This window comes from Salvelinus alpinus, chromosome 17 (genome assembly GCF_045679555.1).
Source record: "Salvelinus alpinus chromosome 17, SLU_Salpinus.1, whole genome shotgun sequence".
In the NCBI taxonomy this organism is placed as follows: Eukaryota; Metazoa; Chordata; class Actinopteri; order Salmoniformes; family Salmonidae; genus Salvelinus; species Salvelinus alpinus.
Genome location: NC_092102.1, coordinates 51,111,327 through 51,132,071, shown reverse-complemented (window position 1 = coordinate 51,132,071; position 20,745 = coordinate 51,111,327). Strand labels below are relative to the sequence as shown.

The window sequence follows — 20,745 nt, the reverse complement described above, 5'->3', positions numbered from 1 at the left end:
ATTACACCCCCTATTAACCTGTTATTACACCTCTATTAACCTGTTATTACACCCCCTATTAACCTGTTATTACACCCTCTATTAACCTGTTATTACACCTCTATTAACCTGTTATTACACCCCCTATTAACCTGTTATTACACCTCTATTAACCTGTTATTACACCCCCTATTAACCTGTTATTACACCCCCTATTAACCTGTTATTACACCCCCTATTAACCTGTTATTACACCTCTATTAACCTGTTATTACACCCCCTATTAACCTGTTATTACACCCTCTATTAACCTGTTATTACACCCCCTATTAACCTGTTATTACACCCTCTATTAACCTGTTATTACACCCTCTATTAACCTGTTATTACACCCCCTATTAACCTGTTATTAGCCCCTATTAACCTGTTATTAGCCCCTATTAACCTGTTATTACACCCCCTATTAACCTGTTATTAGCCCCTATTAACCTGTTATTAGCCCCTATTAACCTGTTATTAGCCCCTATTAACCTGTTATTAGCCCCTATTAACCTGTTATTAGCCCCTATTAACCTGTTATTAGCCCCTATTAACCTGTTATTAGCCCCTATTAACCTGTTATTACACACCTGTTATTACACCTTTATTAAACTGTGGTTAGACTTATTATACCACTATTAGACTGTTATGAGACTGTAATTAGACTGTTGTCAGAGTGTTGTTAGACTGTTGTCAGGCTGTTGTCAGGCTGTTGTTAGACTGTTGTCAGACTGTTGTCAGACTGTTGTTAGACTGTAATTAGACTGTTGTCAGACTGTTGTCAGACTGTTGTTAGACTGTTGTCAGACTGTTGTCAGACTGTTGTCAGACTGTTGTCAGACTTGTCAGGTTGTTGTTAGACTGTTGTTAGACTGTTGTCAGGCTGTTGTCAGGCTGTTGTTAGACTGTTGTCAGACTGTTGTCAGACTGTTGTTAGACTGTAATTAGACTGTTGTCAGACTGTTGTCAGACTGTTGTTAGACTGTTGTCAGACTGTTGTCAGACTGTTGTCAGACTTGTCAGGTTGTTGTTAGACTGTTGTCAGACTGTTGTCAGACTGTTGTTAGACTGTAATTAGTATGTTGTCAGACTGTTGTCAGACTGTTGTCAGACTGTTGTCAGACTGTTGTCAGACTGTTGTCAGACTGTTGTCAGACTGTTGTCAGACTGTTGTCAGACTTGTCAGGCTGTTGTTAGACTGTTGTTAGACTGTTGTCAGACTGTTGTCAGACTGTTGTCAGACTGTAATTAGACTGTTGTCAGGCTGTTGTTAGACTGTTGTCAGACTGGTGTTAGACTGTTGTCAGACTGGTGTCAGACTGTTGTTAGACTGTTGTCAGACTTGTCAGACTGTTGTTAGACTGTTGTCAGACTGCTGTCAGACTGTTGTCAGACTGTTGTTAGACTGTTGTCAGACTGTTGTTAGACTGTTGTCAGACTTGTCAGACTGTTGTTAGACTGTTGTCAGACTGTTGTCAGACTGTTGTCAGACTGTTGTTAGACTGTTGTCAGACTGTTGTTAGACTGTTGTCAGACTGCTGTCAGACTGCTGTCAGACTGTTGTCAGACTGTTGTTAGACTGTTGTTAGACTGTTGTCAGACTTGTCAGACTGTTGTTAGACTGTTGTCAGACTGTTGTTAGACTGTTGTCAGACTGTTGTCAGACTGTTGTCAGACTGTAATTAGACTGTTGTCAGACTGTTGTTAGACTGTTGTCAGACTTGTTAGACTGTTGTCAGACTGTTGTCAGACTGTTGTCAGACTTGTTAGACTGTTGTCAGAATATTATTAGTCTGTTTATTTATTTAACCTTTATTTAACAAGTTCAGAACAAATTCTTATTTACAATGACGGCCTACCACTGTTAGACCGCTGTTAGACCCCTGTTAGACCCCTGTTAGACCGCTGTTAGACCCCTGTTAGACCCCTGTTAGACCGCTGTTAGACCGCTGTTAGACCGCTGTTAGACCCCTGTTAGACCCCTGTTAGACCGCTATTAGACCCCTGTTAGACCCCTGTTAGACCGCTGTTAGACCGTTGTTAGACCGCTGTTAGACCCCTGTTAGACCGCTGTTAGACCCCTGTTAGACCCCTGTTAGACCGCTGTTAGACCCCTGTTAGACCGCTGTTAGACCCCTGTTAGACCCCTGTTAGACCGCTGTTAGACCCCTGTTAGACCCCTGTTAGACCCCTGTTAGACCCCTGTTAGACCGCTGTTAGACCCCTGTTAGACCCCTGTTAGACCCCTGTTAGACCGCTGTTAGACCCCTGTAGGACCCCTGTTAGACCGCTGTTAGACCCCTGTTAGACCGCTGTTAGACCGCTGTTAGACCGCTGTTAGACCCCTGTTAGACCCCTGTTAGACCCCTGTTAGACCGCTGTTAGACCCCTGTTAGACCGCTGTTAGACCCCTGTTAGACCCCTGTTAGACCGCTGTTAGACCCTGTTAGACCGCTGTTAGACCCCTGTTAGACCCCTGTTAGACCGCTGTTAGACCGCTGTTAGACCCCTGTTAGACCGCTGTTAGACCCCTGTTAGACCCCTGTTAGACCGCTGTTAGACCGCTGTTAGACCCCTGTTAGACCGCTGTTAGACCCCTGTTAGACCGCTGTTAGACCCCTGTTAGACCCCTGTTAGACCGCTGTTAGACCCCTGTTAGACCCCTGTTAGACCCCTGTTAGACCGCTGTTAGACCCCTGTTAGACCGCTGTTAGACCCCTGTTAGACCCCTGTTAGACCCCTGTTAGACCCCTGTTAGACCGCTGTTAGACCCCTGTTAGACCCCTGTTGGTGCTCTACATATACGGTGCTCCTCAGGGGAGATGAGATGTGTGAGAAGCTTAGCTGTGTACATGTATGTATATATTTATCTTCCACTGAACATCCTGAATGAAGTTTCCTCTGGAAAAAGAAAGGGATTCTCATTCTGACTGTCCACTTTCTGTGTTCACCTTCATCCTCCTCCTTCTCCTCCAGGATGTGAAAGCCCAGCGCTCTGTCCCTCTGATTGGCTTCGAGGTCTCCCTTCCTGAGTCATGTGACCGCATGGAACGCCGCTTTGCCTTCAAAATCAGCCAATCACACCTTACGCTCTACTTCAGCGCCGACGGGGAGGAGCTACAGCGCCGCTGGACAGAGGTCCTATCACGCGCAGGGAGAGGGGAGGAGCTACAGGCTCACGGCTCAATCATAGAGACGCTAGAGGAGGAAGGGGAGGAGACTGCAACCTCGGGAGAGAATACGTGATTGGTTAGAAGGCGTAAAATCAGTATTAGATCATCTGCTGTATACTCATAAAAACTACAAACTAGAAACTACAAACTAGAAACTACAAACTGTACAGATCATGAGCAGCACATACGCACAGTTTAAAACTTACAAACAAACACACACAGATTTACACACACACACACACACACACACACACACACACACACACACACACACACACACACACACACACACACACACACACACACACACACACACACACACACACACACACACACACACACAGACACACACACACAGACAGACACGCACCTCTCTGTATTTAATGTCAGTGATCAGTCAGTTGCATGATAATCTGCAGGTCCGTTTCTTTCAGTCAGTGTATTGCTCATCGTCTCATTAGTGAACCAGTGTTTGCAATAACAAAACAATGGCAGTCAGAGTAAAGTGTTGCTCCCCTCCTCCCTTCAGAAGAAATACATTACCTGAAGATTAGTGTGTCATAGTGATTTTACATCCTTTCATTCTGAGCACGGAACAGACGTCCTCCTCCGTACCGTTTTCCTCTGCCAAAATCCATGTTGACGATGTCATGTTTAGAACATTGAGTGGTTGCTATGCTGTCTGAGTGTTCTAGGGTTCTGAGTGTTCTATGGTTCTAGGGTTCTGAGTGTTCTATGGTTCTGAGTGTTCTATGGTTCTGAACGTGTGTAACTCTCCACAGAAGGAAGTAGAAAGCTGATTATACACTACAGCTGTGTTTCAGTGTCTGTTCCTCCGTGTGAAATGGCTGTTGTTTGGATGGTGATGGTGATTGTTGTCCTATCCTATCTGTTACTTTCTTCCTAATGCAAGGAGATGATTCCTCAAGGGCTGGACAGTGTTGGAATATGATGATGTACTGAGGGCTAACTGACCCCCGGACGGACGGACGGAGACTGTCCCTGAATCCCTGGCCCTTTGGCTGAAGAGAAGAGGAAACAATATGGCTGCCTGCTACAGTCTGCTCCTGGGGATGTTAAGCTACAGATGGAGGATCATAATATGAGACAGTTTGCTACAGCTGGAATCCTGCAGCAACAGGAAATGTGGATTATAATAAATTAACCTTTTTTTTTTAGTAGGGGTTGATAAAGAAAATCGTTACGCCAAATCAAGTCTGAATTTTAAAGTGTAAATTACAAACCTTAGAAGCGTTTTTAAACTTTGAATATACTACAAGTTTGCACAAAAGAGTGATCAAATGAAGATCCTACATCTGTATAGCCTTTCACGTCTGCTCTGGGGGATGTGTTACAATCTTACAGTCTCCAAGTGGTATCCTTCCTCCTCTCTCGTCGGGTTCGGCTGTATAGAATTTAGAATATAGAATTCCCAATTTCAAACTGTCCCTTTTTATGGAAGACGGTTTGCTTAGTTCTTGTACGGGGCTCGTTGTTTTGTACGACGAGCGTGGAAAGAGGGTGTTGTTAAATTACCACAGGTAAAGACTATTGAAAGAAGATTTAAAAAATATATATACTGTATATCATTTTTAGAGGTTTGACTCCAATTGAAAAAGTTACGTTTCTGAGCCCGTTTCTCACTTTTTACAATTAGATTCAGTGTTTTTAACCTTTAAAAGATTCCCTTCGATGCCCATGTTATCTATAGAGCAAAGAGCCTAGTGATGAATAGAGGGATTGAACCCGTTTATAACTGAAAACATTCTTTATTGAAAAGCAGATAGTTAGTTCCTGACTTGCAGAATCTTTCTGACTCCCTAAAGCTGAACGCTTAAAAAAATAAATAAACATCGGTCCCAATGTCTTGACGAGTGTTATAACACACCCCTCTGCCACCTAGTAGAGACAGACTGTATTACACTAAGAGCGGCTGTAGAAAGCAGGGAATTAGTTACCACCTTTTTGTCCCTGGAAGAGACAGGGTGAGGAGGTATAGAAAGACTGATGGAAAGACACGACTGTCCATAAAATCATTTCTCTTTCTAAAACATGGTAATATATGCTGGAGCTTCTCATGTCAGAAATGGATTTATAATATTGTAAGTAACGAAGCCCTTATTAGAGACATTGACAACGTCTTCCCAATCTCCGTTGATCTGTTTAGGCTACGGTACTTTGGTATGGGGTTGTGCTGTTGAGTGAGAAAGCATGTTGTGTTGACAGATTTACGAGAGAGAGAGAGAGAGAGAGAGAGAGAGAGAGAGAGAGAGAGAGAGAGAGAGAGAGAGAGAGAGAGAGAGAGAGAGAGAGAGAGAGAGAGAGAGAGAGAGAGAGAGAGAGAGAGAGAGAGAGAGAGAGAGAGAGAGAGAGAGAGAGAGAGAGAGAGAGAGAGAGAGAGAGAGAGAGAGAGAGAGAGAGAGAGAGAGAGAGAGAGAGAGAGAGAGAGAGAGAGAGAGAGAGAGAGAGAGAGAGAGAGAGAGGCGGGGGAAGGGGGGGGCGCTAAGAGATTCCAGAAATGGCTTGTGTTTGTATCATTCTAACCAGTGGTATCTGACTTTATGAGAGTGTTTTACTAGTTAATACAGAGTACAGAATGATACAGTATATATGAAACAGCAACAACAAAAAAGTTGAGTATTCTAGATGTTTTGATGAATCTGGGTTGTATGTTTGAAAATACTTTTTAATTATTATTATTATTTTTTACATGCATTTGCATTTGTAAATATAATGTATTCTCCTCCTCTCGGCCCAGTTTTGTGGGTGATCTGTAAGTCTACATGTGTTATTGCTGTCATGTTGGTGCTGTCTAGATTGGACTTCAAAATGATCGTGGTTGAACTCCTTTTGGAAATCTCAGAACTTCTCAATGACCACTAACTACAGTATTAGTCTGAAGATAATGATGTTAAATGACGTAACGTAAAGGGGAATAGATACTAGCCTGGTACCAGGTCTGTTTGTGCTGTCTCGTCAACTCATCCATAACAACATCCATTGAAGTTGTCAAGACAACACCCAACAGATCTGGAACCAGGCTAAACCGACACGTTGTCTTTTTGTTTTCACCCCTAAACTAGTAACTCAACGTGGTGATTGGTCGATTGGATGAATTCAAAAGGTATATATGTATTTATTTTATTTTAAATACAGCTGAACAATTGTTTTTGGGTTGCTATTGTTTTGTTATTGTTGCTCTTTGCTGTCTGAGAGAAACATTCGGTATCCCAGCAACAGTATAATAACGCCAGATAGACAAGACCAGACGTAAGGTGACGTGTGTAAATATTGACATTCCAGTGTGTACTTGACTTGCCGTCCATCCAGCCTCTAACCGTACCTAGCCTGCTCCCAGATCTGTTTGTGCTGTTTTACCCAACTCGGTGACAACTCTTGAGTTAGCAAGATAGCACAAACAGGTCTGAGACCAGGCCCGCCCACTTCACGTGCCAAGAACACCGATTCAGAGTGTTGGTTTAAATCTGAATAGCTATACGTTAGGGTTACGTCGATCCCCACGTCCCCTCTATGAAAGAGCGTTCATGTTGAATTACAGCAGTGTCAGATCGACTTTAATCTATCTGCACTATAGAGTGTTGATGAGTGGCAGTCTTGTCTACAAAACAGCACAGACAACAGGACCATGACTGTCTGCACACATAACAACACTGTCGAATAAAGTTTATATCAATTAGTAGGCTGGGACAGCTACTTCCTGTCTCGTTACATTACCGTGGTAACAGTTACAACATGCCTTACAGTGAAGTCATATAGCTTCTTAGACATAATCCATCAACACGGCTTTATGTTACGTCTGCTTTTACCAATGTACACTTAGGGATACTACGATACGATTGAGGCTCTCGGTTCATATTTTTTTATTTCATTATTTGTGTCTATCTAAGCGCTTTTAAAAAACAAAATAAATCTGCGGTTTGTGTTGATTTATTGGTTTTACTTCAAAGTATTGTTTTAATTCGCCTGATAGCCGGTAATATTGAACCCTCAGACAAATCCAAATTCAGGTTAAATAATTTGCCAGGACGATCTCTAGTAGGACATGGTGTACTGCTGGAATATACTCAGTAGTGGTATAAATCCTGGACTTTTCTTCAATCATGAATTCGGGAAATAAATTTGGATTTTTGTTTGTGTACAATTTAACTCCCTTTCCAGCTTTTCCACAACAGTCCCGTTGGAATACACTACAGTACGTTTTATTTATACGGATTCATTTCCCCAATACTTCCAAACATATTGTTGAACTGTAGTGTAAGACATGATTCTGTTTGTTTACAATGTAAAGGTCAGAAGACTAGAGGTACCCACGCGTTCAAGGACAACTGCTGTGTGCCTCGTGTGAAGATCAGGAATCTGCAATGTTTGGGGAATTTTACCAACTATATTTACTACAATATACAAACTTTAAAAAAAAAGGCTTTCATTGACATCTACATGAACTTGTTTGAACATTCTGTGAAATAATAATGAGACATACAAACATGCTACACACATGACATGTTACCGTAACTAGGGATTTTACCGTAACTATGGATGTTACTGTAACTATGGATGTTACTGTAACTATGGGTGTTACTGTAACTATGGATGTTGCTGTAACTATGGGTGTTACTGTAACTATGGATGTTACTGTAACTATGGGTGTTGCCGTAACTATGGATGTTACTGTAACTATGGATGTTACTGTAACTATGGATGTTACTGTAACTATGTGTGTTACCGTAACTATGGGTGTTACTGTAACTATGGGTGTTACTGTAACTATGGGTGTTACCATAACTATGGGTGTTACTGTAACTATGGATGTTACTGTAACTATGGGTGTTGCCGTAACTATGGATGTTACTGTAACTATGGATGTTACTGTAACTATGGATGTTACTGTAACTATGTGTGTTACCGTAACTATGGGTGTTACTGTAACTATGGGTGTTACTGTAACTATGGGTGTTACCGTAACTATGGATGTTACCGTAACTATGGGTGTTACTGTAACTATGGATGTTACCGTAACTATGGATGTTACCGTAACTATGGGTGTTACTGTAACTATGGGTGTTACTGTAACTATGGGTGTTACCGTAACTATGGATGTTACCGTAACTATGGGTGTTACTGTAACTATGGGTGTTACCGTAACTATGGGTGTTACCGTAACTATGGATGTTACCGTAACTATGGGTGTTACCGTAACTATGGATGTTACCGTAACTATGGGTGTTACTGTAACTATGGATGTTACCGTAACTATGGGTGTTACTGTAACTATGGATGTTACCGTAACTATGGGTGTTACCGTAACTATGGATGTTACCGTAACTATGGGGACAGTAACACATGTTACATGTTGCTCTTGAAGCGCTTTGAAATTCTATAAAATGTAATAAATTATTATTAGTGTTATTATTACATGATTGTTACCTTAACTATGATGGGATACACACACGTTACATGTGTGTTAGTTTAACTCTGATGGGAGATGTGTAAACAAACACGTTACATGTGTGTTACTTTAACTGTGGTTACAGGTTTATACAAACATGTTGGAGTGCGATTGTTACTGTAAATTTACGGTAAATGGGGTATACAGACAGACAGGTAGAAGCAGTGACTGGTGTGTTTACAGTAACGTCCTTTCATCAGCTTAGTGGCCTGTACACGGCTCTGCTCTAGTCTGCCTGGCACAGTAACGTCCTGTCATCAGCTTAGTGGCCTGTACACTGCTCTGCTCTAGTCTGCCTGGCACAGTAACGTCCTGTCATCAGCTTAGTGGCCTGTACACTGCTCTGCTCTAGTCTGCCTGGCACAGTAACGTCCTGTCATCAGCTTAGTGGCCTGTACACTGCTCTGCTCTAGTCTGCCTGGCACAGTAACGTCCTGTCATCAGCTTAGTGACCTGTACAATGCTCTGCTCTATTCTGCCTGGCACAGTAACGTCCTGTCATCAGCTTAGTGGCCTGTACACTGCTCTGCTCTAGTCTGCCTGGCACAGTAACATCCTGTCATCAGCTTAGTGGCCTGTACACTGCTCTGCTCTAGTCTGCCTGGCACAGTAACGTCCTGTCATCAGCTTAGTGGCCTGTACACTGCTCTGCTCTAGTCTGCCTGGCACAGTAACATCCTGTCATCAGCTTAGTGACCAGTACAATGCTCTGCTCTAGTCTGCCTGGCACAGTAACGTCCTGTCATCAGCTTAGTGGCCTGTACACTGCTCTGCTCTAGTCTGCCTGGCACAGTAACGTCCTGTCATCAGCTTAGTGGCCTGTACACTGCTCTGCTCTAGTCTGCCTGGCACAGTAACGTCCTGTCATCAGCTTAGTGGCCTGTACACTGCTCTGCTCTAGTCTGCCTGGCACAGTAACGTCCTGTCATCAGCTTAGTGGCCTGTACACTGCTCTGCTCTATTCTGCCTGGCACAGTAACGTCCTGTCATCAGCTTAGTGACCTGTACACTGCTCTGCTCTAGTCTGCCTGGCACAGTAACATCCTGTCATCAGCTTAGTGGCCTGTACACTGCTCTGCTCTATTCTGCCTGGCACAGTAACATCCTGTCATCAGCTTAGTGGCCTGTACACTGCTCTGCTCTAGTCTGCCTGGCACAGTAACATCCTGTCATCAGCTTAGTGGCCTGTACACTGCTCTGCTCTAGTCTGCCTGGCACAGTAACATCCTGTCATCAGCTTAGTGGCCTGTACACTGCTCTGCTCTAGTCTGCCTGGCACAGTAACATCCTGTCATCAGCTTAGTGGCCTGTACAATGCTCTGCTCTAGTCTGCCTGGCACAGTAATATCCTGTCATCAGCTTAGTGGCCTGTACACTGCTCTGCTCTAGTCTGCCTGGCACAGTAACATCCTGTCATCAGCTTAGTGGCCTGTACAATGCTCTGCTCTAGTCTGCCTGGCACAGTAATATCCTGTCATCAGCTTAGTGGCCTGTACACTGCTCTGCTCTAGTCTGCCTGGCACAGTAACATCCTGTCATCAGCTTAGTGGCCTGTACAATGCTCTGCTCTAGTCTGCCTGGCACAGTAACATCCTGTCATCAGCTTAGTGGCCTGTACACTGCTCTGCTCTAGTCTGCCTGGCACAGTAACATCCTGTCATCAGCTTAGTGGCCTGTACAATGCTCTGCTCTAGTCTGCCTGGCACAGTAACATCCTGTCATCAGCTTAGTGGCCTGTACACTGCTCTGCTCTATTCTGCCTGGCACAGTAACATCCTGTCATCAGCTTAGTGGCCTGTACACTGCTCTGCTCTATTCTGCCTGGCACAGTAACGTCCTGTCATCAGCTTAGTGGCCTGTACACTGCTCTGCTCTAGTCTGCCTGGCATTACTTTTAATGTTGTTGTTATTGATCAACATCCAGGGTTGTGTCTGAAAGGCACCATGTTCCCTATATAGTATATACTGTAGGTATAGTATATATATATAGTGCACTACTGTTGACCAGGGCCCATTGGGTCACCCATACAATTCTGTCACATTGGTCAAATGTAGTGCACTATGTAAGGGAACAGGTTTCCCTTTTCGGACGCATCCCTCGGTCTCTGTTGAGGAAACCCTGATATGAACCGTCAGGACGGTAGGAGCATTGTTGTTACAGTGAACCAGAACGGACACGGAAAAATACATTGGCAAAAAAAATATGCAAATAAATCTTTTTGGGAAATATGTTTTAGTCTCACTGAGTCTAAACGTCATAATGTGGGGTTCAATTATTTCCTCCTTTTTGTGAATGACACAGCGGTATATATTTTTTATTGTCGATAGGAATGAGTATCACTGCTATTATAATTATTATTAGGATCATTCTTATTACTACTAATAATATTAGTGGCAGGCCACTGGGTACCATTGTATGTCGATATAGAAAATTAAATCTGTGCAAGATAATAAAGATGAAATGTTTATGAGTTTAAAAAATAAATAAAAGGAAGACTACAGGTTTATGTGTCATTACGGTGTTTTTGGTTCTCTGAAACACTGACATTATAGATAGGCCTATTCCATATTCAATCTGAATAGATTATCTAATTCAGTAATTAATCAAAATCAACATGACACCTTTCCGATGGGTGAAACTTCTGGACATTTATTCCATGTGTCATCAGTAGTCCTTGATGAAAATAACATGTATTCCACGTCAGCAGTAAATAAGAGGATATAGCTTCTGGTATAGTTTTGTGATCTGTGAGCTTTGTGACAAGCAGCTTAAATATTTGGCAAGTGAAAAACAACCTCTAAACTGGCCTATGTACATTCGTGGTTCTCTTCACGCAATCCTATTGGCTAAAGAATATTCTAGCCCTGCCCACCCGACCCGTTCATTGGAAACCTGGCTTGTCCGTCAAAAGCTCGAACGATCCTTCGTTCGGTGTTGACGGAAAAAAAGCTATACGGACACTCCTAACCTGCAAGACCGATATTTCATTTGTTTTATATTTTAATTTGGTTAAACTTAGGTTAAGGTTACGGTTAAGGTAAGAGTCGTTTTACAGGTCAGGAGTGTCCTTATAGCCTCTCCCAGGTTGACGTCGGCGAGGATTTCTCCTACTTTCACCCCACTTCCCGTAATAGAACGGTTAGCAGAATGATTTGATCACGACTCCCCCCAAATCGAGCCCGCAGCTACACGGTACGAACACTGCTCATTCATTACGGTGTTTGCGCGGTGATAGTCTCTCTCTCTCTTTCTCTCTTTCTCTGGATTTGAAGCTGCAGTATCGATTCTTCGGCCCTGCTAAAATACCATCTTTGTTTGCAACTCAGCAACCGACTTGGTAGAGAAATGTCTACCTTTAACGAGGGGCAGAACAGCGAGGAAACGGGGACATTTGAGTCGTATCAAAATCGTGTTTTGGTACAGCGAGCGCCTCACGAGCAGCAGCAGACCGTGTTCGTCATTCTAGACACAACCGAAGCTCTGAATTTGATTAGGTGAGTCAAAGATATATATATATAACAGCTATTCTATTCCGTTGGATATAGGGTGCCATCTATTATCTCCCACTTGTCTACTTATAAAACCATTAGAACTAACTTACTGGGCATTTTGACCTAATTTGTTGAGTAAATGTTCTGTAATGGCATCACTCTCTGTTATATATGCAGCTGCGGTATCAGAAAAGGAAGTGTTCTCGTAGACAGAAAGCTCTCTGTCTAAGCAGGGTAATTAATAGACACAGACACATGGGGTCACTAATTCTGCTGAGATGTGTAGGGTGAGTCATCTCCTTCAGCATTGGGCTTATCTGTTGTCTACTAGACAGGATGACATGCTATCGGGGCGGCAGGTAGCCTAGTGGACTAGTACCTGAAAGGTTGCTAGATCGAATCCCCCGAGCTGTCAAGTTAAAAATCTGTCGTTCTGTCCCTGAACAAGGCAGTTTAACCCACTGTTCCTAGGCCGTCATTTGTAAATAAGAATTTGTTCCTAACGGACTGTGTCAGAGGAACGATGGGAACCAATACAGCAAGTCAAGAGCAGTAACATGGAATGTGTGTTGTCTTTCATCAAGAACATATGCGTTCTACCATATAGCGTAATTCATTAGTAGGTGGCATGCCAGACAGCCCTGGCAAACTGGTTATCATCTGAGATTGTTTTGTAATGGAGGATTGCCGTTGGAAGTATTTATTATTTTAAGATAAGATCATGAAACAAATATCTGGCATGTATCAAAATAACCTGGGAATGCTATTTCCTGCATAGCACTTTGATCATGCCACTGGTCTGGAGGGGGGAGGAGGAGGAAAAGGGGGGGGGGGGGGTAGTATGTGCGTCTGTATACCAATTAGCTACCTTGACCTGAAATGAAAAGCCAAAGTGCATTTGATTCCACATAGCTGTTAAGTTTGCATTCATGTTATAGTTGAAACGGACCTACTGAACTGTTCCTGTTATGGTTGAAACAGACCTACTGAACTGTTCCTGTTATAGATGAAACAAACCTACTGAACTGTTCCTGTTATAGATGAAACAGACCTACTGAACTGTTCCTGTTATGGTTGAAACAGACCTACTGAACTGTTCATGTTATAGATGAAACAAACCTACTGAACTGTTCCTGTTATAGATGAAACAGACCTACTGAACTGTTCCTGTTATAGATGAAACAGACCTACTGAACTGTTCCTGTTATAGATGAAACAAACCTACTGAACTGTTCCTGTTATAGATGAAACAGACCTACTGAACTGTTCCTGTTATAGATGAAACAGACCTACTGAACTGTTCCTGTTATAGATGAAACAGACCTACTGAACTGTTCCTGTTATAGATGAAACATACCTACTGAACTGTTCCTGTTATAGATGACAGACCTACTGAACTGTTCCTGTTATAGTTGAAACAGACCTACTGAACTGTTCCTGTTATAGATGAAACAGACCTACTGAACTGTTCCTGTTATAGATGAAACAGACCTACTGAACTGTTCCTGTTATAGATGAAACAGACCTACTGAACTGTTCCTGTTATGGTTGAAACAGACCTACTGAACTGTTCCTGTTATAGTTGAAACAGACCTACTGAACTGTTCCTGTTATGGTTGAAACAGACCTACTGAACTGTTCCTGTTATAGTTGAAACAGACCTACTGAACTGCTCCTGTTATAGATGAAACAGACCTACTGAACTCGGGATTGAATATATTGTATTTTGTTACACTTTCAATGTCCACATGTTGTTGTATAGAAAGGCAAGTTGCATAATGCTGATTGATTTAACTATGATGATTTACTCGGGCTATAACTCTAGCTGTAATTCAGTAAACTTTAACACTTCTTGAAAGTTACTCAATCTGTATTTTATGTTTTGAATGGGTTTTAAATTCCTGGACGGTTGTTATAACATACTCTCTCCTCGTGTGTGTGTGTGTGTGTGTGTGTGTGTGTGTGTGTGTGTGTGTGTGTGTGTGTGTGTGTGTGTGTGTGTGTGTGTGTGTGTGTGTGTGGACCTTGTGTCTGAGTGGAAATGACTCAGCAGAAATCTCCCTCAGCTCATTTTTATGGCTTCCTGTGGTGCGCATTCCAAATGGCACCCTATTTCCTATATAGTGCACTACTTTTGATGGGCCTTGATCTAAAGTAGTGCACTATATAGGGTGCCATTTGGGACTAAATTCCCTATCTACAGCCTGGTCTGGGATGAATGTAGATCTGCTGAGGGGTTGTTATTTAGTATGGTTTGACCAACTAAATGAAAACACATCTCCCCAATAACATCACACTGTGCTGGGTGGACAATTACTACGATAACATCACACTGTGCTGGGTGGACTATTCCTACGATAACATCACACTATCACACTGAGGGCATGCTGGGTGGACAATTACTACGATAACATCACACTGAGGGGCATGCTGGGTGGACTACTCCTACGATAACATCACACTATCACACTGAGGGGCATGCTGGGTGGACTATTCCTACGATAACATCACACTGAGGGGCATGCTGGGTGGACTATTCCTACGATAACATCACACTGAGGGCATGCTGGGTGGACTATTCCTACGATAACATCACACTGAGGGGCATGCTGGGTGGACAATTACTACGATAACATCACACTGCTGGGTGGACTATTCCTACGATAACATCACACTGAGGGGCATGCTGGGTGGACTACTCCTACGATAACATCACACTATCACACTGAGGGGCATGCTGGGTGGACTATTCCTACGATAACATCACACTGAGGGGCATGCTGGGTGGACTATTCCTACGATAACATCACACTGAGGGCATGCTGGGTGGACTATTCCTACGATAACATCACACTGAGGGGCATGCTGGGTGGACAATTACTACGATAACATCACACTGCTGGGTGGACTATTCCTACGATAACATCACACTGAGGGGCATGCTGGGTGGACTACTCCTACGATAACATCACACTATCACACTGAGGGGCATGCTGGGTGGACTATTCCTACGATAACATCAACCTGAGGGGCATGCTGGGTGGACTATTCCTACGATAACATCACACTGAGGGCATGCTGGGTGGACTATTCCTACGATAACATCACACTGAGGGCATGCTGGGTGGACTATTCCTACGATAACATCACACTGAGGGGCATGTTGGGTGGACTATTCCTACGATAACATCACACTGAGGGGCATGCTGGGTGGACTATTCCTACGATAACATCACACTATCACACTGAGGGCATGTTGGGTGGACTATTCCTACGATAACATCACACTATCACACTGAGGGGCATGTTGGGTGGACTATTCCTACGATAACATCACACCTTGCTGGGTGTACTATCCCTACGATAACATCACACTGAGGGCATGTTGGGTGGACTATTCCTACGATAACATCACACTATCACACTGAGGGCATGCTGGGTGGACTATTCCTACGATAACATCACACTGAGGGCATGTTGGGTGGACTATTCCTACGATAACATCACACTGAGGGCATGTTGGGTGGACTATTTCTACTTCCTGTACTTTTTTAAATTTATTTAACCTTTATTTAACTAGGCAAGTCAGTTAATAGCAAATTCTTATTTACAATGACGGCCTACCAAAAGGTCTCCTGCGGGGTTGGGGGCTGGTATAAAAAATGTAAATACATTTAAATAAACATATAGGCCAAAACACACATCACCACAAGCCTACTTTATTTTATCCCTTTGGAATGTCGCCTGTAGTCTATTGTACTCATGTTCTCTATAGTCTACCGCGCTCGCGTCGACTGTAGTCTACCGCGCTCGCGTCGACTGTAGTCTACCGCGCTCGCGTCGACTGTAGTCTACCGCGCTCGCGTCGACTGTAGTCTACCGCGCTCTCGTCGACTGTAGCCTACCGCGCTCGCGTCGGCTGTAGTCTACCGCGCTCGCGTCGGCTGTAGTCTACCGCGCTCGCGTCGGCTGTAGTCTACCGCGCTCGCGTCGGCTGTAGCCTACCGCGCTCGCGTCGGCTGTAGCCTACCGCGCTCGCGTCGGCTGTAGCCTACCGCGCTCGCGTCGGCTGTAGCCTACCGCGCTCGCGTCGGCTGTAGCCTACCGCGCTCGCGTCGGCTGTAGCCTACCGCGCTCGCGTCGGCTGTAGCCTACCGCGCTCGCGTCGGCTGTAGCCTACCGCGCTCGCGTCGGCTGTAGCCTACCGCGCTCGCGTCGGCTGTAGCCTACCGCGCTCGCGTCGGCTGTAGCCTACCGCGCTCGCGTCGGCTGTAGCCTACCGCGCTCGCGTCGGCTGTAGCCTACTGTACTAGCAGCTGGTTTAACACATTGTTGTTTCTCTTTCTCTATTGTTTTTGTTGTAGTTTTTTTTATAATGGTACAGATTAGAGACATCACTAAATGACCAGGTTGGTACAGATTAGAGACATCACTAAATGACCAGGTTTATACCAAGAAAAACATATTCATTAATTGTTTTCTTTGTGATCAATTAAAATAAGACTATAAACACAGATAAAATAATGAGACAGATATTTCACCTGGTGTATAAATGTGACACTTCCACTTCACGTTTCCACTCACGACCAAATATGGCCCAGTTGCTAGCTGTAGTAGCTGTATTTTGGCCAACATTCTGCTAATTTTCTCATTGATGAAAATAGTTTTCTGTTCCCAAAACTAAAATCTGTTACGAACAGAGTGTACAAAGTTTTGTAGACTACCCTTTCCCAAAGTTTAAAATGTTTTTTTGTTGTTTTGGAGTGCAGATGCAAATTTTAGTTATTATTGCACATTTCACAGAGTAGGCGTTCCCTAACGGAAATATGCAAGTATATGCTAGGACGGGCCAATAGGATCTCGCTAACTCGTGTCTGGCTATGCCCCTCCCTCCGTGCTTGTTCTTCCCACTATGACTCATTTGTTCCCGTTTGAAACGACAGGCAGTGGTCTATCTTGGTTTAGTTATACAAATCTTTTACCACTAGGCTCCATTTGGTAGGATTTCGTTTAGACTCGGCTAATTTGACGAGAACATGTTATAATGTTTAATCTGCCTCCTTGTCTAATAACAGTAATATTGATACAATCTTTCCCCTGCCTATTGTGTTGTTACAATGTTTACACTACAATGTTCTACAGTCATTAACTACTGTTAGGCTACAATATTATAACGTTTCATTAGACAGAAAGTTGGTGCGTGATTTATAGTAGTCCGGGTAGTAATGGGTTTAGTTCACTAGCTTCCTATTTTTAGCAACGCTACGGATGCCTGTCATTTTGTCGCGCTGTAGCCTAAGCAACTAATACGATGTAACAAGCCAATTTCTTAGGATACAAAGGGCATTCTTAGATTTTATTGTCTTAACGGTCATTTGATCGCTGAGGCAAAAACATATATTTTTGGTGGGCCCTAGTTGAATGTTGATGAGGTTTCTATAAATGTTTTGTCGGTTTAACCGTTGAGCGGAGCAGAAAGCTACATTCTCCTCTTTATGATGACAACATGGCTTCCTATTCTATCAAATAAAAAACGACATTTTTGTTTTGACAAACTAATTCTCGTTTTTCTGCATAAACCTAATTGTGAGACTGGAATATTTTCCCACCAAGGACCGATTATTGAATTCCATTACTCGGGTTTCAAGCTAACGGGCTTTCAGTTATTTTTCTCCTGAAGGCAACGGGATTCATTTATTGGTGAGTCGGATATATTATTGTTTTCATATCATAATAGTCATAAAGACTAATATGAGCTCGTATATGGTTCTGTCGTCGCGGTGTCATTCTTCGGTGGTAATTCTAGAACAAGACATCTTGGCGGCGTTTCCGTGTTTACATTCTGTGGACGTCTGCTTGGCATCCGGGTTTGGTGTATTTGGATCTATTTTTCCCCTCAGCCTAGGCTACTGACGAGACCTACTATAATGTATACTAAACAAAAATATATATGTAACAATTAAAAATTTGTACTGAATTACAGTTATATATGGAAATCAGTCAATTTAAATAAATTCATGAGGCCCTAATCTATGGATTTTACCTGACTGGGCGCAGCCATTCAGAATGAGTTTTTCCCCACAAAAGGGCTTTATTACAAACATAAATGCTCCTCAGTTTCATCAGCTGTCCAGGTGGCTGGTCTCCCGCAGGTAAAGAAGCAGGATATGGAAGTCCTGGGCTGGCATGGTTACATGTGGCCCAGGGTTTTTAGTCTGGTTGGACTTAATGTAAATTCTCTAAAACAACGTTGGAGGCGGTTTATGGTAGAGAAATTAACATTCAATTCTCTGGCAACAGCTCTGGTGGACATTCCTGCAGTCAACATGCCATTTGCGTGCTCCTTCAAAACTTGAGACATCTGTAGCATTGTGTCGTGTGACAACTGCACCTTTTAGTGGCCTTTTGTCTCCCAGCACAAGGTGCACCTGTGTAATGATAATCAGCTTATTGATATTCCACACCTATCAGGTGGATATATATCTTGGCAAAGGAGAAATGCTCACTAACTGGGATGTAGAAAAAAAAGAAGAGAAATATGCTTTTTGTGCATAATGGAACATTTCTGGGCTGTTTTATTTCAGCTGATGAAACATGTGACCAACACTTTACATGTTGTGTTCATAGTTTTGTTCAGTAAATATACACAACCCTTGACTCTTTCCACATTGTTACGTTACAGCCTTATTCTAAGATTGATTATAGTTTTTTCCCCCCTCATCAATCTACACACAACACCCTATAATGAAAAGCAAAAACACACACACACATACACTTTTTTTTGTGCAAATGTATAAAATAAAAAAAACCCTGAAATATCACATTTACATAAGTTTTATTTATTTTAACCTTTATTTAACTAGGAAAGTCAGTTAAGAACAAATTCTTATTTACAATGACGGCCTACAGTGGGTTAACTGCTTTGTTCAGGGACAGAATGACAGATTTTTACCTTGTCAGCTTGGGGATTCGATCTAGCAACCTTTCGGTTACTAGTCCAACGCTCTAACCACTAGGCTACCCTGCCTCACCTAACAAGTATTCAGACCCTTTATTCAGTACTTTGTTGAAGACCTTTTGGCAGCGATTACAGCATCAAGTCTTCTTGGGTATGACGCTACAAGCTTGGCACAACTGTATTTGAGGAGTTTCTCCTATTCTTCTCTGCAGATCCTCTCAAGCTGTCAGGTTGGATGGGGAGCGTCGCTGCACAGCTATTTTCAGGTCTCTCCAGAGATATTCGATGAGGTTCAAGTCCGAGCTCTGGCAGGGCCGCTCTGGAGCACGTTTTCATCAAGGATCTATCTGTACTTTGCTTTGTTCATCTTTCCCTCCATCCTAACTAGTCTCCCAGACCCTGCCGCTGAAAAACATCCCCACAGCATGATGCTGCCACCACCATGCTTCACCGTAGTGATGGTGCCAGGTTTCCTCCAGACGTGACCCTTGGCATTCAGGCCAAAGAGTTCAATCTTGGTTTCATCAGACCAGAGAATCTTATTTCTCATGGTCTGAGAGTTCTTTAGGTGCCTTTTGGCAAACTTCAAGCTGGCTGTCATGTGCTTTTTACTGAGGAGCGGCTTCCGTCTATCATAAAGGCCTGATTGGTGGAGTGCTGCAGAGATGGTTGTCCTTCTGGAAGGTTCTCCCAACTCCACAGAGAAACTCTGGAGCTCTGTCAGTTTGACCATCAGGTAGGCGTAACCTAATGGATATATGCAAGTATATGCTAGAACGGGCCTATAGGATCTCGCTAACTCGTGTCTGGCCTTTCTCCCCCGATTGCTCAGTTTGGCCGGGTGGCCAGCTCTTGGAAGAGTCTTAGTGGTTACAGACTTCATCCATCCATGATCCATGATGCCATGATGGTCCATGATGGAGGCCACTGTGTTGTTGGGGATCTTCAAAGCTGCAGAAATGTTTTGGTACCCTTCCCCAGATCTGTGCCTCGACACAATCCTGTCTCGGAGCTCTACGGAAAATTCCTTTGACCTCGTGGCTTGGTTTTTGCTCTGACATGCACTGTCAACTGTGGGACCTTTATATAGACAGGTGTGTATTTCCAAATCATGTCCAATCAATTGAATTTACCACAAGTGGACTCCAAATTGTAGAAACACCTGGTCTGTCTTACTGACATTTCTTTAAAAAAATTTGCTTTGTCATTATGGTGTATTGGGTGTAGATTGATGAGGGAGAAAATGTATTTAATCTATTTTAGAACAAGGCTGTAACGTAACAAAATGTGGAAAAGGTCAAGGGGTCTGAATACTTTCTGAATGCTCTGTATAGTGTATATTCTTATCCAACCGCCTGTATGTTACTGACCTGTAGTTGTATGTTACTGACCTGTAGTTGTATGTTACTGACCTGTTGTTGTATGTTGTTGTATGTTACTGACCTGTTGTTGTATGTTGTTGTATGTTACTGACCTGTTGTTGTATGTTGTTGTATGTTACTGACCTGTTGTTGTATGTTACTGACCTGTAGTTGTATGTTACTGACCTGTAGTTGTATGTTACTGACCTGTAGTTGTATGTTACTGACCTGTAGTTGTATGTTACTGACCTGTAGTTGTATGTTACTGACCTGTAG

General features: G+C 43.1%; 2 protein-coding genes across 16 annotated transcripts in view; both read left to right on the top strand.

Moving 5' to 3' along the window:
- Positions 1-11,159, top strand: part of LOC139543144 (FYVE, RhoGEF and PH domain-containing protein 1-like) — a 181,076-nt gene extending 169,917 nt beyond the window's left edge. For all 3 annotated transcript variants that reach the window (XM_071349371.1, XM_071349372.1, XM_071349373.1), the window contains one exon: positions 2,995-11,159. In XM_071349371.1, the coding sequence (XP_071205472.1) occupies positions 2,995-3,264 (270 nt within the window). In that variant the 3' untranslated portion in view covers positions 3,265-11,159. The remainder of the gene's footprint in view (positions 1-2,994) is intronic.
- Positions 11,160-11,565: 406 nt separating this feature from the next.
- The window catches only part of LOC139543143 (transcription factor E3-like), a 38,095-nt gene continuing 28,915 nt past the window's right edge, over positions 11,566-20,745 (top strand). For 9 of the 13 annotated variants that reach the window (XR_011668612.1, XR_011668611.1, XR_011668614.1 and 6 more), the window contains exon 1: positions 11,566-12,153. Coding sequence is in view for 5 of the 13 variants with exons in the window: in XM_071349366.1 (XP_071205467.1) it covers positions 12,005-12,153 (149 nt within the window). In the remaining 8 variants the exon portion in view is untranslated. Of the gene's footprint in view, positions 12,154-17,250; positions 17,851-19,337; positions 19,845-19,940; positions 20,203-20,745 lie in introns of those variants that run through there. The other 4 variants (XM_071349363.1, XM_071349367.1, XM_071349369.1 and 1 more) reach the window with 4 other exon arrangements.